General features: G+C 43.7%; 4 protein-coding genes across 4 annotated transcripts in view; 1 reads left to right on the top strand and 3 right to left on the bottom strand.

Moving 5' to 3' along the window:
- Nucleotides 1-2323, bottom strand: part of chd5 (chromodomain helicase DNA binding protein 5) — a 29620-nt gene extending 27297 nt beyond the window's left edge. Inside the window, exon 1 of the mRNA XM_076147382.1 lies at nucleotides 2177-2323. Coding sequence (XP_076003497.1) covers nucleotides 2177-2243 — 67 coding nt within the window. The 5' untranslated portion in view covers nucleotides 2244-2323. The remainder of the gene's footprint in view (nucleotides 1-2176) is intronic.
- A 3753-nt stretch (nucleotides 2324-6076) lies between these two features.
- On the bottom strand, nucleotides 6077-8065 carry rpl22 (ribosomal protein L22). The gene is made up of 4 exons (XM_076147361.1): nucleotides 7984-8065; nucleotides 7472-7582; nucleotides 7067-7191; nucleotides 6077-6262 (listed from the first exon to the last, which is right to left on the bottom strand). Exons 1-4 carry the CDS (start codon nucleotides 7993-7995, stop codon nucleotides 6121-6123), a joined length of 390 nt encoding a protein of 129 aa, XP_076003476.1. The 5' UTR covers nucleotides 7996-8065; the 3' UTR covers nucleotides 6077-6120.
- Nucleotides 8066-9465: 1400 nt separating this feature from the next.
- rnf207a (ring finger protein 207a) lies at nucleotides 9466-23037 on the top strand. The gene is made up of 17 exons (XM_076147428.1): nucleotides 9466-9656; nucleotides 13673-13805; nucleotides 13888-14032; nucleotides 14159-14240; nucleotides 14360-14435; nucleotides 14716-14841; nucleotides 15196-15242; nucleotides 16669-16741; nucleotides 17119-17187; nucleotides 17373-17441; nucleotides 17865-17971; nucleotides 20557-20728; nucleotides 20911-21096; nucleotides 21277-21328; nucleotides 21416-21533; nucleotides 21777-21869; nucleotides 22881-23037. Exons 1-17 carry the CDS (start codon nucleotides 9466-9468, stop codon nucleotides 23035-23037), a joined length of 1896 nt encoding a protein of 631 aa, XP_076003543.1.
- zpr1 (ZPR1 zinc finger) lies at nucleotides 11571-13319 on the bottom strand. Its single transcript, XM_076147394.1, has one exon. The coding sequence runs from the start codon at nucleotides 13162-13164 to the stop codon at nucleotides 11839-11841; it is 1326 nt and encodes a 441-aa protein (XP_076003509.1). The 5' UTR covers nucleotides 13165-13319; the 3' UTR covers nucleotides 11571-11838.
- Nucleotides 23038-27762: the final 4725 nt, after the last annotated feature.

Below are 27762 nucleotides of genomic sequence, written 5' to 3'. Positions count from 1 at the left end.
AAATGGATTACTTAAATATCTTCACTCACCTGCCATAATCAATTGCACCTTTCCTTTCTCATGCATGTTTAATACACTGCTGGGTTATTGAGGACACGCATCAGTGGCTGTGTTCTCCCTCAGGCTATGGCTGGCAGTCAGAGATGATGCCTGAATTATTCTCTGTCTCTGGTTGCCTCGATCTGTCTGCCTGCTTCGCTCCCTCTTGCACACCTTCTCGTCCTGCTCCTGCTCTTCATGTGGCTTATCAAATCTATTGTGTTTATTATTTTCAGAGGAAGAAATTGATTCTGGGTTGGTTTACTTATAAGGCAATAGGATGAGCAACGACTGATTCGTTGGATCCACATGTTCAAAGCCAATCCCTCCACAGCTTCTGTTCTTATTCGATTGTGGAAATGGCAAATAATGACGTGCAACTAATGTACTTATCCATCCCCCATTCTATAGCATATACCATTACATACAATATGCAAGTTTAAGAGCTTCCACATCTTTACATGCAAACTGCAGGAGCTACAGAATTCCATGTGGCATTCAGGCTCATAAATGGAATGTAAATGTATTGCAGCTTCGGCTTTGTAATCATTTTGTCATCAGTATCACCTTGGTACCATCATTTTGTGTGTCCTACTTTCTTTAACTCTACAACACAGAATAACACAACTAAGCCATACAACAATATGCATACTGCTGCAGAGAACATGTCAGTGTTTCATTTGTGTTCAGTCTGTTGCTAAAACCTGCAAACTTTTCCCTGCTGTGATGTGAAAGGGAAACTGGGGGCAAAACAGCATCTTTTAAATTCTGCAGTTGACATCAAACCATCCAATTGTCTGCTGCAGGGAGCAAAAGCTGCAGGAGTGAAAACACCGAACCAAATATGAATGTATTGATTGCACTGACTGAACTGACAGTGTGGTATAAAGATGCTTGGGCTTTTGTGCCCACGAGGCTGAAACAGCAGCGGCACGTTCCCTCCCTGGCCTCAGACACACACACACACACACACACACACACACACACACACACACAACCTGAACGCAGACGCTTCGGTTTGGCAGATGCAGATTTGGATGGAGAGTCTCTGCTGCCCGTGACACCATGTTAGCCTGGGAGTCACACAGACGCAGCAGCTGGAGCCCAAAGTTGAGGCCCCCCTGCTGTGGGAGCTAATTATACAGGGAGCACACCAGTAGTAACTTAGCAGCCCAGGGGAGTTTAGTTTAACACTGAGTGCTTATCATGTGATGAAGGCAGTCAGGTCAAGGCAAACACTATGGCCAGACAGCACTGTCGCTCCAACTGGATGGGGACAGAGAATCATTCAGTGGGGATTCTTCCATCCCCAGTGACTTTTACAAACATGGCAGCTATGAGCCAGTTGGTAATTGGTCACTATAGATCAATTCACCTGTCACATACTTTCACTGTGAGTCCCAGAGAGACTGGTGAGGAGGTGGAGACCGTCCAGACCCGAGGACACCAGGCACCCCAGAGCCCCCTAAACAAAGCCTGGGGAGACAGACACTGTTTACTGAGTCTCACACACGTGGACCTTCACACCTCTGCGGGTGAAATCACCTAAAGTTGGAGGCTCTTCCTCATTGTCACGCGTGGAAACGGAGCAGCGCGTCTCGGACCACAGAATGAATCACAACACGATGCTACAACACACATACACTCTGACACACACGCACATATATACACACATCTGACGGACAGGAGACATCGGCATATTATTGCCAGTGCACGGAATTATTGAAGCTGGTTTCCAATAACCTAAACTTGTGTTTGGTGGGGACTTGGGGATCAGATCCACCTGGACACGGGTGGATCTGATGTCAACGCTGCAGGTACGTACAGGTTCGATCACATACACACACACACACACACACACACACAAATCCAGATCCCACCTAGAATAACGGGCTCGTGTACAAAAACATATTAGCATGACTCTGCTTCTCGCACCCCACCCCTCCTCCTCCTCCTCCTTCTCCTCTTCCTCCTCTTCCTCTCCGGGCTCAGGACAAGCCCTTTTCCCCGCATTCGAGGCGTATAGCGGCGCAGAATAATGTGAAGGACACACACACACACACACTCACACCCACACACACACACACACACACACCCCGCCTCCCCCCGCACCCCCACTCCCCCCCTCTCCGCTCACCTGGCATGTCGTCTTCAAAATCCATGTCGTCTTGTCCCTCGTCTTCATTACTCAGCGAGCCCGGCATCTTTATCTCATCGCCCCCCTCAAAGCCCCTTTAGACGGTGAATGGTGAAAGTTAACCCTCCAGACGCCGCAGCTGCCTTCTTCTTCTTCTTCTTCTTCTTCTTCTTTCTTCGCCAACCAAAAAACAAAAAAAAACACCAAAATAAACACACGGATTGGTCGCTCAGTTGTTGTGTAATTCCCCTGCAGCTGTGTGTGTGTCGCTTCTCCTCATTTTGCACTCATCTTCTATCCAGGGCTCCCAGTCTGAAAAATAAGAAAGACAAAAATGGAACACACATGCCCAGATTGTGACGTCTGGTCTGTTGCCATGACGATACATCCCATAATTTCACCCCACAACTAGTTAGTCATGCTCCCCTAGTTACCACTTCTCAACTAGTAGTGTGCAGATAAATGCACGATGCGGCAAAGCTGCGTGTGTGTTTGTTTGTTTTTAGCACAGTGCCGCTAATAGGAAGGACACACACAGGCACACTCACTCACTCACACACACAAGCACACACACACACTCTCTCTCCCTCCACTGTCGCCTGTCCATTTTCTGTTTGAAGTGCAGAGAAATGAGACAGAAACTTCTCACGCCGCGCGCGGAGCTCGAAGGGGAAACGGAACATTTAGTGCCTCTGAAGGGGAAAGATGACGTAAATACATGTTTGTTTGATTTATTTTTACGTTTTCATTTGTGAGGATTTTGCATTTGCAACGCCTCACACCTCAGCTGGAGTTTAAGGGCACGCGCTTTATTTAGCAAACTTTAAAAAAATTTAAGAGACAAAATAAATAGAGACACATACTGGCTGCCTATGGCCACTGTTGTCAAGGTTACCACAGCTGTAACACAGGATGCCCAGACACACACACACACACACACACACACACACACACACACACACACACACACACACACACACACACACACACACCATAGGAGAGCTTCACTTTGACCCATTAATGGATTCCACATCAAATTAACCAATTAGTAGAGATCAACACAAAATCAATTGACATCCATTTTAAGAACTTTACGTCACTTAATAAAAAGGTCAAACTGTTTACTCCTTTTATGTTTAATTTAATTATTCACTAAAAACGATTGTGCTCGACTGACAAAAAGACGATCGAATATAACATTTGCTCTCATTTCAATATACAAGGGGTTTACATCACATTAAAACTAAACTCTGCCTAAGCTACATGTGTGTAAGTTCATTTCATAAAGAAGAATATACATTACACATTGAAGGTCCTGGTTGATCTGGAGGTACAGAGCAGCTTGTAGCTCTGCTTGGGTCATTAAAAACCTGAAACCGAAAAGCACCTGCACTCTAAGGTTGTATCTTTCTAATAAGAAGTAAATCTCTTAATATTCACAGAACACCTCTGTTTGCAATTTTCTGTTTTAATATGTTTGTACAAACACAGAGATGATGATTAAATGTCAAATGAATGTGGCAAAGTTCAATCACCATTACATTTTCAGTATAACATTCTGAGTACCTGGAATACTGTAATTAGTCATGATGTGGTTGAAGTATTTGCCTTGCAGTTTCAAAATGTTCGCAGACCGGCAGATGCGGAGTGTCAATGTGAGCATCAATCAATGACTCAGCTGACATCATACTGAATGATCAAGACAAAGATTATAAAATAATCCATACAAACCTGTGGGATCCCAACATCTGATTCAAAAACATTGATTGTGATTGATGGATGTGTGGCGTATGAACATTTGAAGTGATCTGAAAATCAGAGGTTTGGTCACAGACTGATCACATGTATGTCAGAGTCCCTCTGCTGGCAGCACAGGGTGGAGATGATACACGTCTGTACTGTGGGTTCACGTTTGCACCAAACAGAGGAACATTGCTACTTTGATGAGCGTCTACAGAACTTAGACATTAACTTTGTACAAGAGTAAATTTGTACTTGTGCAAAAAAAAACAACACACATTACGTCTTTAGGCTTTATTTTATACACTGCTCAAAAAAATAAAGTATCGTGTGTGGCCTCCACGTGCCTGTATGACCTCCCTACAGCGCCGGCATGCTGAGGGATCGCCTCCCAGACTTGAATTAAAGTATCAGTAGACTCCTGGACAGTCTGTGGTGCAACGTGGCGTTGGTGGATGGAACGAGACATGATGTCCCAGATGTGCTCAATTGGATTCAGGTCTGGTCTCAGCATCAATACCTTCATCATGGAGGAACTGGTGACACACTAAAGCAACATGAGGCCTGGCATTGTCATGCATTAAAAGGAAACCAGGGCCCACTGCACCAGCATATGGTCTCACAATGGGTCTGAGGATCTCATCGTGGTACCAAATGGCAGTCAGGGAACCTCTGGCTAGCACATGGAGGGCTGTGCGGCCATCTAAAGAAATGGCTCCCCACACCATTACTGACCCACCACCAAACCGGTCATGCTGGAGGATGTTGCAGGCAGCATAACGTTCTCCACGGCGTCTCCAGACTCTGTCACATCTGTCACATGTGCTCAGTGTGAACCTGCTCTCATCTGTAAAGAGCACAGGGCACCACTGGCGAATCTGCCAATATTGGTGTTCTCTGGCAAATGCCAATCGCCGTGCACGGTGTCGTGCTGTAAGAACAGGCCCCACTAGTGGACGTCGGGCCCTCATACCACCCTTGTGGAGGTCATTTTGCAGGGCTCTGGCAGTGCTCCTCTTGTTCCTTCTTGCACAGAGGAGGAGGTAGCGGTCCTGCTGCTGGCTTGTTGCCCTCCTACGGCCCCCTCCACGTCTCCTGGTGTACTGGCCTGTCTCCTGGTATCTCCTCCATGCTCTGGACACTGCTGACAGACACAGCAAACCTTCTTGCCACAGCTCGCATTGATGTGCCATCGTGGATGAGCTGCACAACCTGGGCAACTTCTGTTGGTTGTAGACACCGCCTCATGCTACCTCCAGGGCTGAGATCACTAACCAAATTCAAAAGTGACCAAGACAATAGCCAGAAATGACGAGAACAGAGTAATGGTTTGTGGTCACCACCTGCTGAACCACTCCTTTATAGGGGTAGTCTTGCTAATTGCCTCTCATTTCCACCTGTTGTCTGTTTCATTCGCACAACAACTGGTGAAATTGATTCACAATTAGTGTTGCTTCCTAACTGGACAGGTTGATTTCACACAAGTGTGATACACTTTGAGTTACATTGTGTTGTTTAAGTGTTCCCTTTATTTTTTTGAGCAGTGTATTATGAACAATTAAAAAAACATTTTAACTTATTTTTGGGGGTTTCTCATCATGTTCGTCCTGTTTACAGACTCAAGTTGTCACAAGACTTTCGTAACCAAATGTATTCCTCGACAAAATGGTTGTCTATAAAACAACAAATCCCAAGCCTTCACATTAAATGTACCTTTGCGTGCTTTTATTGTGAAGGCTAAAGGCATAAAACGGAAGTATGAGTGTATTGTAACTTCCTGTGCCTGTTAACTTGTATGGATCATAAAATTATCCGTTCCAGCCGCAAAGGCACAAAATGGAAGTCAAACATCCTGGTTGCACACTTATGTTGGTTTTGTTATTTACCTCAACTAATCTACTGTAAAAGTTACAAAGAGCTGCTGTGCTGTATTCTATGTCTACACCAAACAGTCCCATTAATATAACCAAAAAATTAATCCAAAATATTCCTATAACTCTTTGCAGGTGAACCCCTTTAGTTCATTCATTAGCTGGCTTACCGAGATCAGAGGATTTTATATCAAATTGATTCCAGTTTCAGTTCCATTGTTTTGGTTTCCATGGGGAAATGCAGTTTGATGTCCGAATCCAAATATAAAACTTCAAAAACAGACAAACGTTTTTTTCCTCCATGATCAGAAATTTTATTAAAAGTAGTGATGTTTAATCTTCATCCTCTTCCTCTTCATCCTGGTTGATCTGGAAGTAGCGGAGCTCGTAGCTCTCCTTGGTGTTAGCCACCACCCTCAGCCAATCACGCAGGTTGTTCTTCTTCAGGTACTTCTTAGTCAGATACTTCAGGTACCTGTAACACACCAGGAAGCAGCACCTCATTAAAGCTCACTTCACCTTTAGGATGAATGATTGTTAGAACTCAAGGATGGACCAGATGATTAACAGTTCATGTCACATTTAGATCACAAATAACTTCAGCATAGATTCTGATAAGCTGTATTATAATAACTCATTGTGGTCAAACGTCAATAATTCTCAATAGTGGTCGACATAGTGATTGCAACAATTCAAGATTCATCAGTTGGACCCAAACGCCTGACAATCACCTGGAAACATGCAGCGGAAAGGTTTTGTTGAGTCAAAGCAGCTTTAATTCTCCTTGTAGTGCAAAGGACAGATGCATCTATATAAGCATTAAGACCTTTAGAGCCACAAAGCATCACGTTTGGATGGACTACATATTCTACAATCTTTATATTTTGTGTTTGTACTATCATTTTCTTTTTAGGTCATGACTTGAGGACACGAGGACATTAGTCTGCAGGTCTCAGAAGGAAGCAAATTGAACATGGAGCTTTCCTGTCGAGTCAAACACATCCCTCATGAGTACAAGAACTTCATGAGCAAATGGATGAGACAGACGGCTCCAGATTACAAAGTAAAGCTGAGACACGAAACACAAACGCTGCCATACAACTGAAGACAACAGAGACAACAGGAGGAGCAGAGGTAGAAGACAAGAGTGTGTGAGGAGCTGAGGTGTGTTTAGGGGCTGGAGAGAGAATCACTGTTAGCTGAGGATGAAAGTAAGTCTTGTGTGTGAGGATCTACAAACACACAAACAGCAGTGACAGAGCTGTGATGAGCGTCTTACCTCTTAGAGAAGGGAACCTCAGAGCTCACTGTGATCTTGCTCTTGCTCCTCTCGATGGAAACAACGCCTCCACCCAGGTTTCCAGCTTTGCCGTTCACCTTGATGCGCTCCTGCAGGAACTGCTCCTGGAAACACACAACACATAACGTCACACCACATCTCACACAGCATCAGCTACTAACCATGAAGACAAACACACTGGTGTGATTAGCCACATGATGTGTGTTGTATCTGGGCTGCTGTACTAATGTTACCATGACGACAAATAGCCATCTAGTGAACTGCACACTTCACTTTGAGATCAGTAACAGATCGGCAACCGTCATACATATATTGGGGATATAAGCTTTCTCACTATGAACTTGGAATTAGCTCGGCCAGCCACACACACACACACACACTTACAAAGTTGGCTGCATCCATGATGCCATCCTCCACAGGGTGAGTGCAGTCCAGAGTGAACTTCAGGATCTGCTTCTTCCTCTTGCCACCCTGCTTCTTCACCACCTGCTTCTTCTGTGGGACACAAGCACACAAACACGCAGCTCCGTTACCTCGTTACGGCATAAAAATAACCACAACGCCGCGTTATCACAGCCGGTACGGAACAGACACCGCCGGCAGATAAACGTCAACTGCTGGATTTACCAACATGTTAGTCGCGCCATTTGTGTCTCAAATCGCCTCAAAGCCTTTTCTCACACAACACGCACGTTCGCCACCGTTAGCTCGAGTTAGCACCGAGAGTTAGCGCAACGTGGTTTCACTCTTCACCGTAAACAAAAGCACATTTACGACACAATTACTGAACTGGAGGGTAATTTAATGTAGAATGATTATGCAAACGACTGAAAATGCAGGTAAAACCCTAGAATGTGCGGAGATTCAGCGGTTTTTTGGAACGTTTGTCTACTTACAATCGGCGCCATGGCTGACACGCTCAGCAGAAAGGAAAGAGGAAGAGCGGCGCCGGAAGTAATACACGCGGCGGCCTGCACGATCGATCACATCGATTTATCTGGACTCGATTTAGCAAAGTGAATATCCGTGCAGCACTGTGACATTTAAGGTGATTTCATTATTATGAAATGAATTATTGAACAAAGAAACATTGAATATAGAACTAAAAATATGTATAGAAATTATTTATAATATAAATATATAATATAATTTAATTTATTTTTATTTAATTTATAAGTCACCATTCACAGTAAATTTATGTTAAGAGAAAACCAATGTAACAGTAGACTTATTTTGATTATTGTTTGTGAAACACATAAAAATTAAATAAGAACAAATTCCAGCTATGAATTGAGGAGTTTTGCATGTGAATGTTGACAAAGAATATACACATCTTAAAAGGTCATCAGTTCGGCTACAGAGTTGTGGAAGTCTAGGGAAAGCCACTACTGTGAAACTATCTGGTGTGTTGTTATGTGATCAATATAAAACCCACTTGACTCAGGAACTTCTAGATATGTGTCCCGATCTTGAAACGAGAAATATAAGTTTTAACCTAAATTGCTCTCTTCTTGTCCAGTGGATTACATAATTGTCATCTGATCCACTTTGATTGAATACAACGCAGCAGCTCTGATATCATCAAACATCGCCTCAAAAACAGCACTTCACAATTTTCAAGGCCTCATTTCTTTGTTTACAGGTTTAGAAAAATGGCCAGATATTTTAAAGCAAAAGCAATTTCTCATTTTGTACCTTTGCAGTAAAGCAAACTCACTCGCACTGAGATTGACTTTATATGACAAGTTGATCCGCTGGAAGGGTCACAGTTGTTTTCGTACCTCATTGACCTACAATTCAAAAAGGATTTTAGAGGATGACTGTATTCACAATCTGCACAGGGGGCAGCAATATGAAATGACCCTGCAGCACTCTGGCACACATGGGGGGCACTGGCATGAGGTGTGTGTTGTCAGCTGCCTGGTGGAGGGACCCCATCGGTCTACTATCGAAGAGTTTCTGCATTGCTGTCATTCCTGCTGGGGATAGCTGATAGCAGCAGTGAAAGGTAAGACAGTAGCTCTCAGCGCTTCCTGCAGACCGACCCACCAAGTTTACAGTAAGTTATATTGCTGCCTTGTGTTGATGTTGTCAATACTATGAGCTCCTTGTTACTATCTTTACCATCGGTGGATTGTGTTGTTTTTCACAGGATCACAGGATTGACAAGGTAAGAGAAGTTCAAAGATATTGCTCTAGTTTGTTTTTACTTGTATCAGATGGAAAGCCGAGTTTGATACACAGCCAAGTTTGCTGGGTGCAACATATTGACAGTAATTCCTATAACATATCACTGTGACAGCTTCTGTTTGTGGTAACAATGTGATAATGTTGCCTTTGAAATACACTTTGTCATTATTTACACACTTGCGTTGCAGATGGCAGGAGTGATCTTCACCCATTTGGACAACCTGTGCAACGTGGACTGTTCCAGCGTCCACCCCCTGGTGTGCCACCTGTGCCATGAGCAGTACAAGTCTCCGTGTCTATTGGACTGCTACCACATCTTCTGTGCCCGGTGCCTTCGCGGCCGGACCAATGACAGCCGCCTCAGCTGCCCCCTCTGTGGGTAAGAGTTAGCAGTTTTGGGCTGAGGGTCGATCAGGTATTTGTTGAGAACTACCAGCACGACAAATTTAGGTTGAGATTTGTGTTTGGTTCGCTAATGAAAGGCTCTACTCACACTACATGCAGAACAGAAACTCTATGGAGGTCCCTGTGTTCATGCACTCACAATAAGACACAAACAAATCCCTAAATATGAGGGTTTAAACCTCAAAATGACTACTTCACCACACGATTACTTCAGTATAATTAAGATGTTTCAATAATTATAATAAGATATAATTATGCCCCTTGAGAACACTTGAATGGTTCAAAGGTTTTTGTATGCAGAGCTCAACTTCTCCCACAGGTCCGAGTCTGTGCAGCTTTGCTCTCAGGGATTTGTTCCACGTAATGCGATTAGCAGTCTGGATGAGTTTGTGCAGGCGATTTGAGGAGAATCCTGTTGGTTTCAGAGAGCGTCACTGTCTGGTTTGGTTTCCAAGTGATCCAGTGCTCCCTCAGGCCACACAGGGCCGGGTGGAGTGGCTGGAGCAGCTGCAGGGTCATCCCAGTGTCTCCGATTTAGCCCTTGGCCCATACACCCATCATGGCTCACAAGGTCCTCTAAGACCAGTCACACAGCAAACAAAGCAGACCGGCATGTGGCAGCGGTGCCAGCAGCTTAGGGCAATCAAATGCAATCACATGCTCCGAATCCATTTCATCCCCTATGAAGGAGCCACTCGTGCTTTACATAGTCACCTTTGGGTCCAAAGTACTGAGATTCCCTCATGAAAGCACAAAGCACAGAACAGAATCTCCACACAGGCCCATTCAGTTAATAAGGACGACCAACACTTGAGTCTTTGCTTCTACCGTTGATACAACTTGACACACATTCTCATATCAGTCCTGGCGTTTGTTGTCACTGTGTTGTTCTGAACTGTGACACTCTTGACTGTAAAAACCTCTATAATCCTTGATGAGAAGCTCCCCAGCTCTGGTTCTGTTCAGTCTCATGGGTCAATCTATCTCTGTCTCCTCTCTTGTGCTTCATGTCAAATAACCTTCATCTGTGAAACTCAATACAGCATCTCCGCTGTGGGTTTGTTTGCATTCAAACCAACGCGGATCCTTTTACACAAATGAGGTAATTAAATTAAAACTAATGCTGAGTGGCATGGGATAATATTGTGAACGCAGAAGTGACACATCAATCGACAAATCTCTGCAGATTTACGTGTTAACCTGTGCATCACTAAACAGCTTTTACAACTCAAAGAACTGACAACCAAATGGGGAAAACTTTTGTAAGTGTGTGTTTCTTCTGTGAACCCCCTGGTGGGCTCAGTGACTGGCGGTGTTTGTGTGTACTTGTTGGTTTTAGTCTGCTGGGGCTTTGCTGGCAGTGCCTCTCTGCCATCAGCGGCGGCTCGCTAACAGCTGCTCACTCAAGAAGCGTGTAATCTAGGAATCCACTACTCTGCTATTAGTGGAACACAATAGCTCCCTGTTGCTATGAAAGCTGAAGGAAACACACACACAGAAGAGGAGGAGGCACGTTTGGATGCACGACACTGTATGACAACGAATGAAACAGAGGAAAAGAAGTGTTGAAATCAAAACTATAGTCTCAATATAGTGGTTCTATTTCCCTCCAACTGTCTGGGTTTTCAGCTTCTATGTCCTCTATTCTTTTCTCTAAGTGTTGTCCTATAGGATTATGGACTATGAAGGTTTAAAACCTTTTGGTCTTTGCGGTATTAAACCTCAAACAGCATCCAGGCTACTGAAGAAGCCCACATGTGCAGGTGATGTTTAATGAATCAAACAGGTTCAGTTCAGCCTCTTATGCCAACTTAACATTATTCCTTATTCAGATGACATCATTCTTAGGGTACTTAAAAAAAGAAAGAAGAGAACATTCAACACTTGGTCCGTTTAGAGATCCATTCCTTTAATGTGAAACAATAAGAGTGCCATCTGCTGGGGTAGAACAGGAATGCAGCAGCTATGCTTAGTGATTCTGATCAGTATACAAACAGATATGATGGAACAGAAACGTTGAAGTGCTGATGGGTTGATAGCTCTGCTATTAAGAGAAATTATAATGTTTGGAACAAATAATTACACCGAGTAGATCCCGAGCCCATAAGTAAGTGTGCACTACAGGGGGATTAAGTCCTTCAGCCTCTTCTCCTGGTTCACGGATTGTATCCTTCCGTACTCATGTCGTTCAGGCCAAGATCCTCGTTCTGCTCAAAGGTACGGGTGTACTTCTCCACCGTCAGCTCAGGATCTGGGTCGGGGGCGTAGACGTTCTGCAGGTAGCTGTTTCCCGCAGGGTCGTCCAGAATGAATTGGACGTCCATCTTTCCGGCGATGATCTCGTCGATCTTATCTCCGAAAGCCACCAGTTTCTCCGTCCGGTCCGAGTTGCTGCTGTCCCCGCTGACAAAGGGGTTTTTGGAGACGGTCAGGTCTTTGATGTCCTTCAGGAGCCCCTCCAGCGTGGTGAACTTGCCCCCTAGCGCCGCCATCCCCAGCTCAAACTCCAGCTCCGGTATGACCACGGCGCAGGTCTCGGACTTGAGCAGGTCTCGGGTCATGTCTGACGGGTCGGTGATGTGCAGGGTGATCTTGGTGCCCAGCTCTTCTGTGGCTCCGCCTGACTTCACCTCGTTGGTTCGATGCCCACAGTCGTCACAGTTGGTGGCCATGATGATGACCTCCTTGAAGTGAGGGATGGACACCAGCTTCATGTTGGTGGCGGCCGGAGCGTTGCATTCTGAGCAGTTGGTGCTGAACTGTAGCACCTCGTTCCTCATGCTTTCCAAGTCGTTGCCTGCTGGCTCTTCTTCCAGCTCATCCTCAGCTTTGATCCCCAGCTTCTGGTCCTGCTGTTCTGAGCGCGTGAATCGGGTCACAGTCAGAGCTTCATCTTTCTGGGGGGCAACTGGGTTTTCCACAAAACTGTTTCCGGATGGATCCTCAATCACCAGAGTGAACTCATTCTCCATATCTTTCAAATCTTTCAACTTCTGGATGAACTCATCTATCTTGTCAGCGACGGCCGGGTCCGCTTCCCTCCTGGCAGCCTGGTCCTGCTCCAGACCCGACACCGCCCGGTCCAGCAGACCCTCGATGGTGGACAGGGAGCCCTTCTGGGTGAATGCTGGGATTTCAAAATCCAGTTCAGGGATCTTGGTGGTCGCACTGTCAGCTTTCACCACCTCTCGGTTCAGGTCCTGTTTGGACCGGACTTTGAGGGTGTAGCAGATTCCCTGGGTCTGGATCCGGCCGGCGGACTGGATCTCGGTGTTGGCCCAGTGGCAGTGGTCGCAGTTGAAGGAGCTGATGATGATTTCCTTGAAGAACGGGATCTTGGTGAGCAGCAGCCGGGTGGTTCCGTTGTCGTAGCAGTTCATACACAGACTCTCTACCTCTGTGGGCTGCCAGTTCTCGTTGTCGGCGCTGAGCTCTGTAAACGGGTTTTCCCCCCGCACTTTGTTCTCGGCGATGGCGGACATGGTGACTCGTCGATACTTTGGTCTCGATTAGAAAACACTTCAAACGCTCAGCCGCTCGGTCAGTGATAGCGGTGTGTGTCGACGTTTCTAAAAAAAAGCACCGACGCACACTTTTCAGCCACTCATACAGCACTTCCGCACTTTCTTTTTCTTCTTCTGTAGAGGTTATTGACGTTTGGGAAAGCAGCTTAACAGGACATTACCGCCACCAACTGGCCTGGAGTAGTACGGAGAAGGAGATTACTGCAGAAAATGAACGGAAATAGCTAAACAAAACAAAACAAATGTAGATTAACTTTATTTTAACCAATATCCTTTTAAAACGTTGACATATAGCAAGCATAACTCCAAACACATATATTTCTAGACATTTCTAAACATCATAAAAACACTACATATACACATACACAGAATATAGAACATATATTTACTATTGGAATGGATTGTGGCCTAAGTATTATTGATTTGTTGTGAAACATCATAAAGTCTGAAATGCTCTTTTCCACAGGTATCTGTCTGTAGTCAAAGGCACTAACGCCCTCCCACCAGAGGACCGGCTGTTGAAATTCCTGGTGGACAACAATGCAGATTGTGAGGAGACGATGCAATGTGCAAACTGTGACCAGGAAAGTGACAATAAGGTACCCAGTGGGCCATGTAGAAGATCTATTCTATTCTATTCTATTCTATTCTATTCTATTCTAACATGTCCATCTTATACAGGACGCAGGGATGATGTACTACTGTAACACCTGCAGCCAGCCCTTGTGTGGAGCGTGCAGGGAGGTGACACACAAAGCCAGAATGTTTGCCCACCATGAGATCGTGTCTCTGGCCAAACGCACCAAAGCCAGACACAGGAAGTGCTGTGAGTGTCAGTCACACCGCAAGTGTTTCTATTTTTTAATACTGATTTAAATTGCGCAATGTCTAATACAAGTCAATCTCTTAATTCAACTGTCCGCTCCGTGTTTCTATTCTTAATATTCCACAGCTCTCCACGAGGAACCCTACATTCTGTTCTCAACGGAGAAGAAGTCTATGCTTTGCATCAAGTGCTTCAGAGACATGCAAGTGTGAGCAATTCCGCTACATATAATATCTGAGTGTCTGAAATGAAATAAAAATCGGTGTTGAATTCACTTGAAATGACTTAGCTCAGATAGATTTCTATTCTATTCTATTCTATTCACAGCGAGAGGCGGACACACTGCATTGATATTGAAACAGCATATGTGCAGGGCTGTGAGATGTTGGATCAGGCAGTACTGGTGAGGTTTTCTGTCTCTTTATCTCCATATTTATGTTATTTCAAGGCAAACAATCAACATTAACCTTGAGAGTTTAGAGAGTCAGTGTCACAGTGGGACTGATTGAGCTCTTAATTAATCTAAGTAATGACAAGATTAATTCCTCATCCACATAAATGTTAGTCAGTCCCATAGCGCAGTTATATATTAATGTGATATGAAAACAACACATGCTTATGTACTTGCATACCAGGTAATAATCTGTAAACCATTAAAACTTTTAAAATCTGCTCCTCTGCAGGCGGTGAAGGAGCTGCAGACATCCACCCGGGAGGCCATCGTCCTGCTGAGGGCCATGATAGGAGAAGTGTGTCTGAACGTGGAGGAAGAGGAGAGCGCCATCTGCACCCTCTTCAACAGCCTGCAGGTGACATGGCAGCATGGCAGGGTTTGATGCGCTTCACTTCACCTGCTGACATTTTACATAAATATTACTGTCACATTAACAACAAGCAAAGTTAAAACATGTTTGAAGTTCTCTCACACTCTCGGCTTCTTTGTCCCCATGTGACTCTATTAGCACCGTTCCACCACTGGATGTCCCTGTTAACCTAATTCTGAGACAAGTGTGGGTTTCCCCTCCGTTATAAACTGTCCACCTGAGGGAGCAAACGCCACACTGGGAAATTTACAACTATTCATTACATATTCAAGAACTCAAGGCCATTTTCAGAGCAGTGCAAAGAATGAAGGGGACTGTTTCTCTCTTCTCATCTGACAGGAGAAACTAGCTGAGAGGAAGAAGATTCTACTGAAAGCAGCTCAGAGGTAAAATGCAACTGAAATATGAAGATTTTGATTTTTTTGGGGGAATCTATAATAAATGCAAAATACACATCTTCATTATGTTTTAACGTGATATCACTGTAAAATAAGAAATTCCAAATATCCATAAATATTTGTAGGATAAGTAAAGACACAGGACAACAATCTTTCTAAAATCTTTTGTAAAACGGCCACAAATTTCTACTTCATTTCACAGCACAGTCATTGTCGCAGTCTTCTCTAAATTGCTATCATTCTGCTGTGACTTGCTGTGTGTCTGTGGGAGTGTTTCTCTATTGCACCGTCCTGCAGTGTGCAGGTGATGAACAGCTTCCTGTTTACTCTGGACTCTCTGTCCTCTCCACACATTTTCTGGGGCGATTTTCATTTTGCTGCGGCACAATTATGCCTGCTGAACAAAGTGTCGCCCCGGGTAACACACACTTCCACTACTTCCACACTTGTGTCAATTACTTCCGCTTGTGACTGGATCAAGTCCGTGAAAATATAAAATAAATGAATAAATAAAAATTGAGCATTTTATAATATCACCTCCTGAAAATTGGACAACTTGCTACCTAATATCTCTTGACTTCTGTCATTGTATTCGTGTCTATGTGCTCTTTATCCTCAACGCCTCAGTAATACTCAGGAGTCAATTCACTCCTCCACATGAAACCAATTAGAAGTGATTATGACACCAAATCCATAAAAGTTTATTAAACTTTATGATCTTGCATTCATCAGTCTCTGAAATGTGATTATTGTGCATTGGCTACATTTTTACTGAAGATTAATGACTAATCAATATGAAGTATTTGCAGATGAAAACACAGAGTCTGAACCAGTTTGGAGCACTTTTAGGGTTTACGGTGTGTGTGTGTGTGTGTGTGTGTGTGTGTGTGTGTGCGTGTGCGTGTGCGTGTGTGTGTGTGTGTGTGTGTGTGCGTGTGCGTGTGCGTGTGCGTGTGTGTGTGTGTGTGTGTGTCAGGTCAGTGTTTACATGTGGGAGATAGAGTGTGTGAGTGAGCGAGTGTGTATCAGGTTGCTCTCTGTGGGGATCTTTAATGAGATTTTTTGTACCCTGTGTGCCCTCTCTCTCTCTCTCTCTCTCTCTCTCTCTCTCTCTCTCTCTCTCTCTCTCTCTCTTGCCTGGAAGCTATCCAGTGGTTGGGTTCCTGGAAGGGTGTGAAAGGCTATTTATGTCAGCCTTCCAGTGTGTCTGTGCCTCCGTGTTTGTTATGGGAGACGGGTCAGGAAGCGTACAGTATGCTGTTTGCGGATGAGTCTCCTGAGTTGAATCCTCTGTTTATATTGACAGGCATAGTTGTCTATGTGTCATGTTTCATCTACAGTATATACTTTGTGTGTGCGTGTGTGTGTGTGTTTGTGTGTGTGTGTGTGTGTGTGTGTGTGTGTGTGCGTGCAGTCAACACGAGGAGAAGGAGAAAGCACTTAAGGAACAGCTCTCACACCTCACTGCCCTCCTGCCAACCCTCCAGGTAGTGTATAATAAAGACTTAATCATGAATGATCATAATTAGAAGGCAGTCAGGGCCTCATATATAAGCTCAGTCCATTTACCATCCCATAACCTGCTGCACAATCCCCTTAAAGTGTTATTTTAATGTTTTATAATCTGGATCGGGAATGGAATGAGTTATAAATAAAGTGAGCCAGACTCTGGACAGATGAGTTGTTACCTATCAGACGTGCCTCGCCCCCTGTAAGCCACTACATTCTCCATGGTTGAGTTGATATGAGCACATCATCTAAATTTGGTTGCAATCGCTCAATGCCAGGCCTCAGAGAATGTGTGAATGTTCGATATTCCCTCCATCTGGCTTAACCTTTAACCTTTCACCTCTGATGCTTAAAGGTTCACCTTGTCACCTGCTCCGCCTTCCTCAGCTCCGCCAACAAGTTTGAGTTTCTGGATATGGGCTACGTGAGTACGGCCGTTCTGGATGAGACCAATTGTCGGTGCTGATTCTCCGACAGTTCATTCTCTGGAAGTTTTCTTGGCGCGAATGAAGTCATTAGCTGGACTGAACTTTTGATAGAGGCTGTCTGTAGCGTCTGAGTGAGGTGAAAGGGTCTCTGAGTCACATCCAGATACTCTTGCTTACACAGCAACTCATGGAGAGGCTGAAGAGGATTGTAAAGCTCCCTCATCGACTGAGACCGGTGCAGAGCAGCAAAGTGAGTATGAAGAGCCCTCACACAGCCCCTCAGGAAAGTCCTGAATGTAATCTGCTGCAGTGGACTGATTAGTTGTTCCACTTATCCCGAGTGCATTTCCACTTGTTTCTCTGCTGTGCCTCGAAAGCCCAGATCCAATTTTACCTATCACAAAATCCAGCGCACCCACCACACAGTAACTGAGGGAAGGTAACTGAGGCTAAATTATACAGTGAACCATTTATCACAATAAAATGTAGGTGGTGCTGTTTTCATAGACAGTTCAGTTCCATGGTACTGTTATACACAGAATATATAACTGTAGTTTTGCCCATTCAGTATCACATTTGTATCTAAGATTTACTGGAACATGATCAGACATTAGCACACAGTTTCTTTGTGCTTTGTGCCAGACTAAAAGATCTGTTCTCTGTCTGCCATTAGATCATCACAGACTTCCGGAGTGAGTTCGCCCGCTGTTTGGAGCCCCTACTGCTGCTAGGACAACGCTGCCCTCCTTCTGTCATCGGATCCACATGTGCTGTAACTCGGTGAGATCAAATCGCTGTGACCCAGTTGTGAAATGTTTCTCGAGGGTCACCGACAAATGATCCCTTCCTAGAAAGCTTTACTTTACAAGTTGTTGCTCCTATCTGCGTATCAAGTTGGCATCTCTGGATCTTTTCCGAGGAAGCAAACTGTCTGGAGAGAAAATTTCACACATGCAAAGCCAAAAAAAAACAAAATCCCCAAATGGTTTGCGTGTGCAGATGGTAGAGAGTGATGACTGCAGTGAGAGGAAAGGAGGCGCCGCCGTGAGTCCCAGTATGTCCGTTATTTGGTCTGTAAGCTCTGTGCACTGATATGTTTATGGAACTCACACCTTGATTCATGCGGGCTGGGAGAAGAGAGACAGGAAGGAGGGGAGGGGGGGCAGAGGGAGAGAGGGGAGAGGGAGAGTTCCAGTCCTGCACATTAACACAGCAGATAACACTGAAAGGAGAGATGGATGGAGAGATGAATGAGCGTGATACAGGGTGGTTCCTGGAAAGAGATGTTTTTTGTTTGACATGATGCTTTTCTCAGAACACAGGTGTTGGCAAATGTTAAAGGGGAAAGACTTTTTGTTTGTAGTACCCTCCTACCTGAGCAGGACAAAGCTGTTCCAATGTCACACAAACACACACATGCTGCTGTGTAAGGCGCTCGCCTGCTCATTGGAGTTCAGTTTCTTGTCCAAGGACACTACAACACAAAACCCAGAGGAGGCGGGTGTTTAGCCGACTCTACTACATGAAACATGCACACATTCATAAAGAAATGTTGGAGTTTTGATAGAATGACTCTGCTCCTCCTTTGACCATTTTGAACACTTGCTTTAAGACAATACAACTTTCAGGATTATTCTTACATTAGTATTTGATTATTATAAACAACCACTACAGTGAACACAGATCACTTCTTGACAAAATAAAGGAAGAGTCAGTCCTTCACACCGATGCCTCACATCCCTCTGCACGTCCACAAAGGTGACACAGACATACACACACACTCCCCTGTCAAATTTTCCACATCAATTCCTTCCAACTGTTCACAGGTCTGTAAGCCCTCCCACTAATGCCAACATACTGACAACTCTCCTCTCCACCGTGTTTAGGGCCCCGCCAGTGCAACATGCAAAGGGAGCAGCGATTGGTGGTCGGGCCGGGCCGACACTATTTTTATCATAATTTCACAGAACTCTCTGGGATTCTCCTGGTTAGTTGGCACACAGATCAGACCACTTTGTTCCAGGCGTATGATGTCACTGCTTTGACATGGGTGTCACACTGATGTTAGTGCAGAGGCTGAGTGTGCGGAGAGTGATATGTCACGGTAAGGAGAGAGAGACGTATAGATCCATTTCGGAAAGGCCTTTTGTTGCAACAATATTAGTCAAGACGACAGGATAAGGAGGCTTTCCGGAAGTAAGGTAAATATCTTTGTGTTACTGCACTTTCATTGAGAAATTACAGGGGAGATGATAGTGGTTGTGTTTCTTTGTTAGTTATGTTAGCTAACATTTCCTTTGACGGGATTGTTCACTTCCCAGCCAAGCACACAGCGATCTAACTCAGAGGTGTTGAAGTTATTTATTTCTTCAACAAAATCTCCCTCCAACTCAACACCCGTCTGCCAATGAAGCAGAGGCTTTTAGTTTAAGTCCTTTTCTTGGCTGTCGAGCGCCGATATGGCACCAGGAAATAAAACACAAACAGGCTCCTTAAGCTTTTTTCATGTTTGGCAGGGGGACAAATCAGGTTAGTGGAGCTGGTGCTAGTGGCTGCAACTTCATGCTCACTTCACATTCGCCTGATTTGTCTATCTTGCATGGTTATAATCAGTTTGAATGAATACAGGTGGTGTGCAAAAACACTGAATGAAGTATTTTACATCCACATTAAATAGTCACTTTTTCTTTATCAAGCTCAGAACTTATCAATCAACTCATCTTAGAAACAGATGCTTTATATGATTATTATTTAATGTATCATTCGTTCTGGCATGTTACCCATTAGTAAACATGAAGTGAAGATTAGCTTGGAGCAACAGAACACTGTATGTACAGTTGACAGTATAGAGACCTGATTTGCTGTTGTGTCTTAATGAGCCTCTTAATCGACCTGGAGTCTCCCAAATGACATTTTATATTATTGGACATACAGAGGGGAAACTGTACAGCCAAGCCATGCCGATAGTTGTTTTGCACCGAGTCAGACTGTAAGGAGGACACTATCACCTTTTGAGGCAACGCATTGTCGATTTAAGAGAAGCAAAGAAGCAGATATATATATGTCTATATAGATATATATATTTCTTTTTTAATACAATTCTTGTAAAGCGCAGGTAGAGGACATGTATAGTTACATATATTTACATCTCTACAGCAAAAACAGAGCTCAGTGGAGTTCAATATGGTGGGCTACAGTTATGCGTGAAGAAAATGGCATTCATTGCTTCATATTCAATAAAATGCTCTTTAGAAGTGTAGTGTACATGTTTAAATTAAATATGCCGTTTAAAAATGAAATAAACTCGTCCAGCAATGGTTCAGTTCAGGCGTGATTGTCTACTTTTTTGTTCTTAACCTCTTCAGGCTTCAGTCGCCTCTGTGCTGCCGCTCCCCGTCCCTCAGTGAGATGCCCCTGGGCTCCATGCTGGGCCGAAGACCCACTTCTCACCGCAACATCTGCACCAAGGTCCTTCTAGCTGAAGGGAGGGAGACGCCCTTCACAGAGCACTGCCGCAACTATGAGTGCAGCTACAGGGTGAGTGCTTATCCAGAGCAATTTAGAAACAATGCAATGAATTTAGTGGGACTATTATGTACACAATTATATATTGGGGAAGGAGAATGACATGCGAGTCACTTCTGCATCAAGTATTTTTCCTGGAGTGAATAGAAGGTTGATGGTCATCTTGGAGCCTAAATGTGAATTTGTGTTTACAGACTCTTCAGACAGACATTCAGAATCTGAAGGACCAGGTCCAGGAGCTGCACCGAGACCTCACCAAGCATCACTCCATCATCAACACAGATGAGATGGGTGAAATCCTGGACAGATCACTGCACATCGACAGCCAGATATCTGCCCAGCACTCCACTGTGGAAAATATGAGAGTGATGTTTGAAGAGGTGCGTCCGCGGGAACCGCTTTAAGAATGCATTTAAGTAAAGCCTCAATATTTCAATAGCAACCACTTCTGACAGAACGCCCCTGAATGCTTTTAGATTAGTTGAGTTCATGAATAGAAACCAGTCAAACGTCAAGATTTCCCATGAATATACTGATACATTTCAATATTTCCGTCACAGGTTTGGGATGAGACTTATCAGAGAGTCACAAACGAGCAGGAGATCTATGAAGGTGCATCTTCAATAATGACCAAAGCCTTCATCTCTTTCTGGTTTCATGTCTTGTCAGTTTATTTCACTCTTAATTCTCTCCATGTAGCCCAACTACATGACCTGCAGCAGCTAAAGCAGGAGAACTCCTACCTGACAACCATCACCAGACAGATCAGCCCTTACATCCTGTCCATCGCCAAGGTCAAAGAGAGACTCGAGCCCAGGTGTTGTATTCCCTCACATTGCCCCGACCTCCATCTGTGGTCGACTCACGGCATAGACTGAGGAATTGGAAGAGCTTTTTACATGGAAATGATAGAAACCACAAAACAAAGAGTTATATACATTAGTATGAATGAAATGCTCTTGTAACCACATTTATTGTTGCATCCAAGTAATGATGTATACATAAGCAGCACTCGCAACTCGATTAGAGAGATTATCTTGTTTCATAATGCATTTTCCAGGCTTCCGGAGCCTAAAGAGCATCTTGATGACCGCACGCAGACTATGCTGAAAATCTATGAGGACTGCACAATAGCTAAAGATAATCAAGACAGGTATTGCCGCACACCATGCTTTACATAAAAGTTCCAAATTCTACGCTAAACATTACATATAACATTTGTTTGACGGATGTTTTTCCTGTTTCCTGCTTCAAAAAGACCCTTTTCAAAAATCACACTTCAATAAAGAAATTATTACAGTTCTCTGAATGTTAGGGACGGTGCTCAATATGCTTCTAGTGATGATTGTCATGAATTACCAGCAGAGAGCAAAGGACTCAAGCAAACAGGAATGAAGTAAAGAGAAAGCTATGCTTTATTAAATACAAATTGTTCAAAGCAACAATGCGTAAATGTCCAAAACTGAAAATTTCCAAGCAAATAATCATCCATAAAAGTGGGAAAAGTAATCCGTATAACACAAAAAGGAACTCCTGAAGGAAACAGCTTGGCAAAAACATAGAAACACAAGACAATTACCGCAAGGAACCAGGCGCCATGACGCAGAAACACACTGGTGACGAGGAACATGACGAAGAAGACCAAAGAGTAGACCAATAATAAAACAGGGTGTATAAATAAACTTGGACGAACAAGGGAATTAAGAACAGGAGTGTGAGGCGAGGGAGGAGAGACAGGTGAAAGGTAGACAAGACAGGCAGTGAAGGGAACATGAACAGGTGAAACCAACGAGCCACAATCAAGACACAATGAAGTGAAGTGGAAGGAAGTGAAACATAATGGGAGACAACTACAAAATAAAACACCAAATGAAACAGCAAGAAACACAGGAATGTGACCGATATAAAATTAGATTAAAATGGAAACAGTTTAACCAGCATGAAAAAATAAATAAAAACACAATCAGATTTTTTAATTATTGGTATCATATAGAATTTTTAACAATTTGAGAGAATATTCTAAATTAACCTTGACAATTTTTCATCGTTCTTTTAAAATCTGAATCCGAATTGCAAAATACTTCTTGATTATTGCTTCCATTTCTTTTTAAATCACTACCTGTCCGATTTTGGAGTGACGCACCTCATTTATTTTCCTGGACAGTGCCAGCCAGACATGTGCCACATACCAAGACAAGGACAAGAGCAGCTGCTTATTGGTGCTGGAGTCTGGGGAGAGCGCTGTCAAAAGTGATCACCACCGAGCCGGCAGGCAGAGGGGCCCCACAGAGATATCCAACAACAACGACGTGCCTTCATAAACTTTGCCTTTAGATTTCTGCCCCTCTCTTCCCTTACTGCTCCATGTAGCAGAGCGCCTCAGTGCTGCCATTACAAGCCCGGGATGGCATGTGACTCTCTGCTGTTCAGATGCTCTGCACGCTCGCAACATGGAGCTGTCAACAGCTCCAAGGTGAGCCCTCAGCCAAACAAGTGTCTGAGGACGGACTGAACACAAATACATGGAGGTCAAAGACTGTTGAAGCCTGTCATGGACAACTTCCTCCCTCAAAATTCACAAAGATAATATTGGGAACTGCTATGGTGTTACCTAAGAATCCTGCTCAACATGTTTCATGAGATGATTTGGATGAATATTTTACTTCTCTTGGTTGTCATTCATTGCTGTTGCTTATTCGTTAGCTGTTGATGAGCATGCTGAGAGTATGATTGACACTCTTTTTCTGAAATTGCTTTTTTGCTGTTTAATCTTGGCATAAAACGTTTGGATGATGGAGCTGATGATAGATGGCTGCCCAGGTCTGATTCTCAGAAGAATCACGAAGCAGCATGACAGCACAGATGGAACACAGCAAATGCAATGATGTGCATGTCGGGCTGGGTCACAAGACGTGTGACATGTGTATGTCATCCTGCACATCAGCCGCTTAATCCACACAGTCTGTTCCAAGATGCTGTCTTCAGAGTAAAGCTGGAGTTGCACAGGTGTGTGAATGGAACTCAAGACAACATTTTTACACTCACTTGATATCCCAGTCTGCCTCGGCACCATATCCTGTAGTACTGTAGGAAATATACATATATACGTATATACAGTATATATCTTTATATAGCTATATATATATATATAGGTCTTGGTTTACCAATTTGATTCCGGGCATATCAGTGTCAGCTACATGCATTAATGTGTTTGCCCTGCAGGAAATCAGCACATAGCCTCATTTATTGTCTAAATTTTGAAGCATTGCCGAATAAATCTCATGCGAATGCTGAAATCCACAGGTTTTTAATATGTTGTTGCCTTTTAAATTGATGCACTGTAGCTGATATTATGGGAAATGACAACAAAAATGACATTTCATCAGCTACTGTTTTATTTATGTGGCCACATGGTTAATGTGACTTCTGCATAATGTGGAGAAAAGGCACATGCGTGATATAGGTACAGTATATAATGTATGAAACATTTACATTTGCTTGCACAAGGCCTATACAGGCGATGAGGATGATGAGTATCTACTGCTTTAGAACTGTTTTTGTTGTTTGTAGTGATTTTGTGTAACATTTCATGTTGTCAAATAAAGCAAAGCCGCTCCTGGTGTCAGACTAATTACCTTTAAAAGAAGCCGTATCTTTAGGAATGACTCAGGCAATTCCCCTTCTTATGTAGCAGTAGTTGTTCAAAGCATTTGAAACGACTACTAACTACTATTTGAAACAACTAATCTTTAATAATGTGTAGCTCATTTCCTAAGGTGTGAACAACTCTGTCCTGGGTTACAGCCTACTATCTTCATCTTCAAGACCAAGATAGCTGCTGCCAGATATCACATGACCTGAATTACTGAGAACCATAGACAACCTCATCTTAGCTTGTTTCTCTCCTTTGCAGTGTTTTCAAGGATAGGTAGAAACCTTTCCGTAGAAAATTGTGATGAAGTCTGTGATTTTCTGACCATCTAAATCCAAAGGTGTGTATCCACTGCCTGTTCAATCAATAAACATCTGTCAGTCTGTAGGTTCTTGCAGCACTCTAGCACCAAGGTAGCAAACACTTTCAACAATTCCAACTGAAGTATATAACCAAAATTACTAAGTGTAAGTATTTATTTGAAGGACACTGCAGAAGTAAAGGGAAACAAAAAACCCAGGAGCTTTGCACAGATCCAAGGTGAATCTTCTCCCCTGCTGCCGGCACACTGACAGAGATGAGCCCCCTTTTCTGGGCCCAGGTAAAGATAATAATGAAGGCCTAGAACGATGGCATCAGCAAACACAAGGAGAAGGTTATTTACATGAAGGTGCCGGAGCCAAAGGGCACTGGCTCAGGCCCAAAGCTTGGCTGAAAATATGGGGGTCATGCCAGCCTTAAGGAACCGGCTCTGCAGAGGAGTCAGAGGTGCACATTCATTAAAAATACATCTGTGACAGCAGAGTAACAAATGGCCGTGCCTCTGCTCTGGTCCTCCACTTCCTCCCCGTGGTCATTCATCATCTGTAGCAATCGAGCTACCAGGTCCATGTTCACTGTTCATTATTACCCCCCTTCTCTCTCTCTCTTTCTCAGCTGTTCTCTCTTATTCCTCCATATTGCTTGGAGGAGACATAAAACTCTCAGGTTATTTCTTTCCACAAAAAGTTATTTCCTGCAGATGGTTTATAAAGTGGATTCTCATTTTATAATGCAAATGAGGCTGCGCACTCATTTAATCGGCTCACTCCATTCACATTTTGCAGATGCCAGCATAGTTAAAAGTCACATGCAGGCACAATTTTATGAATTTCGTGAAAGTGCAGTCCGAACAAGGTCACTGTCTTTGGTCTTTTTAAAATCCCATGTACGTATATCTCAGAAATCAATTTTGATGCCTTTATCGCCATCTTGACAAATGCTGGAGGCCTCAGTGTGAAAAGGTCATAGGTTGAGAAGGCTCACACAATAGCTGCCCTACATGCTTGCTACAGGAAAAGGTCATTTGCAAATCAATTTAATGATTTTCATGAAAATTAAGTCTGAACCAGGTCCAAACCAACACACTCCTTGTGGAAGGATTCACTGATTCACTCTCTGCTGGACTGGAAACGAAATCCATGTTGCCGCTATCACCATAGTGACAGATGCAAGGAGCCTCTGAGTGAAAAGGTCAAGGTTTGAGTGAGCCTGTCACAGAGTACCCTTCATGTTTGTTGCGGCAAAATGTAATTCATCAATCAATGTCACATTCTCTCTTAAGATTTGCTGAGCGTGAATGTTTCTTGTAGTTCTATTGGCCATCGAGCAGCTCCTGGTTACTGTGACGATAACGTTCTCTGTCCGGATATTCCCATCAAGCTCTATGATTCTTCCTATTCCTGCACTCACAAACTCACTCAAAGAAGCATTCAGGTCGCAAAATGTCAATATTTTTTATCACTGCCCTTGTGCTGTTTAATTAACCCGGGACTCATAACCAAGGCATCAGTTTGACCTCTCTGCCTCTCCGGGTCATCTTTCGATTCCTATTATTCTGCAGGCATTAAGTGTGTCCAGGAGAAATATGCTCCTACATTCTATTGTATCCTATTCTACATTCTAACATTGTATATTTTCTCATGGGTTCAGCGGTAAAGCTTTATTAACGGCTTTATCAATGAAAGATTAGTGTGCAACCTCATCCTTTGTCTGTTTGGCTCGTTCTGTCTGCAATCATTAGTATTGATAGTCGTTACCAGAGGGTCATGGGTTTTTTACTTTGCAGTAAGGGATTGTTCTCATGCAAAATAGATTATCATGTTGAGGTCTTCAGTCCGACAGTGTTGAAGTCTGAGGCAGAACAATGGCTTAATACAGCAAACATGCAAGTCTGAATGCTTTCTAAACTATTATTTACCTCATACATCCAATTTACGTGTCTTTCAGTGGGCTCAGAATGTTTCATAAATGGTGAAAGGGTAAAAGCTGTTAGTTTGAATCACAGCTGGTTTACCGAGTATAACCGACAGAAGTTCCTTCGCCAGATATCGGGGTAAATTTGATTTCAGAAATATTGTCACTTCAACACGCAGTAAATGAGACCGCTCTTATTGTGTTCAAAGTCGGTTGTCCTGAAGCCCACAAAATCATTCCCTCAAAGCCTCTCCGGGGATTGTCGCTAATGTAATAACAGACCTGACAAATTGAGTTGTTTTTATTACATCGAGCAACAATGGCAGCGAGTGTGTCCTTGACTCAGAGGAATCACAGGTGTGTGCCTGAGGATGTGTCAACCCTGCATGAATGCAAGGCTCAGGAGAGGCAGGAGAGTAGAGGCCCCCGCAGCTACTTATTAATCAACAGCTTGTTGGGCTGCTGGACACCCCCTTCCTCCATCTTTTCTCCTTTACTCTCCCTCTCGCCCTCCCCCACCATCATCCCCTTCCCGTCTCCTCGTCTTCCTCCTTTACAGCATCGGGCTCCTGTTAAGAAGCTCAGCCCAAGTGACTCATTAACAGACAAGCCGCACATTAATTTAGACCTCTCCCGCAGAAAACAGAGAAAGACAAGTAAGGTTATCCAATACATACAATAATAAAGTATGCACAGAGAATACTGTAGTCTACATCCTGTGGAATATGTTTTTCAGAACTGCGACAGAACAGGACTGCACCCCTTGCTTTCCATTCTAAGTGGCTCATTTCGAGGCTACTGTTGGTGGTGAAATTGCTCTCTTACTCTCCTCTCTGATGGATTTTTCCCTGTACGATTTTTGAGCAATACCACAGAACAGCAGCACTAGAACTCCTTGAATCCGAGGGTTTGACTATTGTCTGTCTATTTATTGAGTGTTTATTATGTTGTCAGACTCTTTAGCAGCAGCATTTAGTAAACAGTTTTCCTTGACCAAGATGTGACTGTGGAGTAGTGAAGATGCAGCCTGAGCAGTGCAGTTCTGTATGGGCGTATACAAGGCTGCTGAGTAATACAATTTCCATTCATGCTTTCTTAAGAGAGCCACAAGGGGCTAGCAACCAATAGATGACAAGGCTCCTGCCTCAAGGGCTTAAGA

This window comes from Genypterus blacodes, unplaced genomic scaffold (genome assembly GCF_046128005.1).
Source record: "Genypterus blacodes isolate CSIRO-AG114 ecotype Tasmania unplaced genomic scaffold, CSIRO-AGI_Gbla_v1 ptg000037l_1, whole genome shotgun sequence".
Classification (NCBI taxonomy): Eukaryota; Metazoa; Chordata; class Actinopteri; order Ophidiiformes; family Ophidiidae; genus Genypterus; species Genypterus blacodes.
The sequence above is the reverse complement of the archived record's forward strand: the minus strand, read 5'-3'. Positions and strand labels throughout refer to the sequence as shown.

Excerpts from the sequence above, each read along its gene's own strand:
- zpr1 (XM_076147394.1), bottom strand. The coding sequence starts at position 13,164 with ATGTCCGCCATCGCCGAGAACAAAGTGCGGGGGGAAAACCCGTTTACA.
- rpl22 (XM_076147361.1), bottom strand. Across the intron at positions 7,192-7,471 it reads TCATGGATGCAGCCAACTTT|GAGCAGTTCCTGCAGGAGCG; the intron begins GTAAGTGTGTGT and ends GTGTGTTTCCAG. Across the intron at positions 6,263-7,066 it reads GAGGTTCCCTTCTCTAAGAG|GTACCTGAAGTATCTGACTA; the intron begins GTAAGACGCTCA and ends GGTGTGTTACAG.
- rnf207a (XM_076147428.1), top strand. The coding sequence starts at position 9,466 with ATGGCAGGAGTGATCTTCACCCATTTGGACAACCTGTGCAACGTGGAC. Across the intron at positions 13,806-13,887 it reads ACCAGGAAAGTGACAATAAG|GACGCAGGGATGATGTACTA; the intron begins GTACCCAGTGGG and ends CATCTTATACAG. Across the intron at positions 21,534-21,776 it reads AAAGAGAGACTCGAGCCCAG|GCTTCCGGAGCCTAAAGAGC; the intron begins GTGTTGTATTCC and ends TGCATTTTCCAG.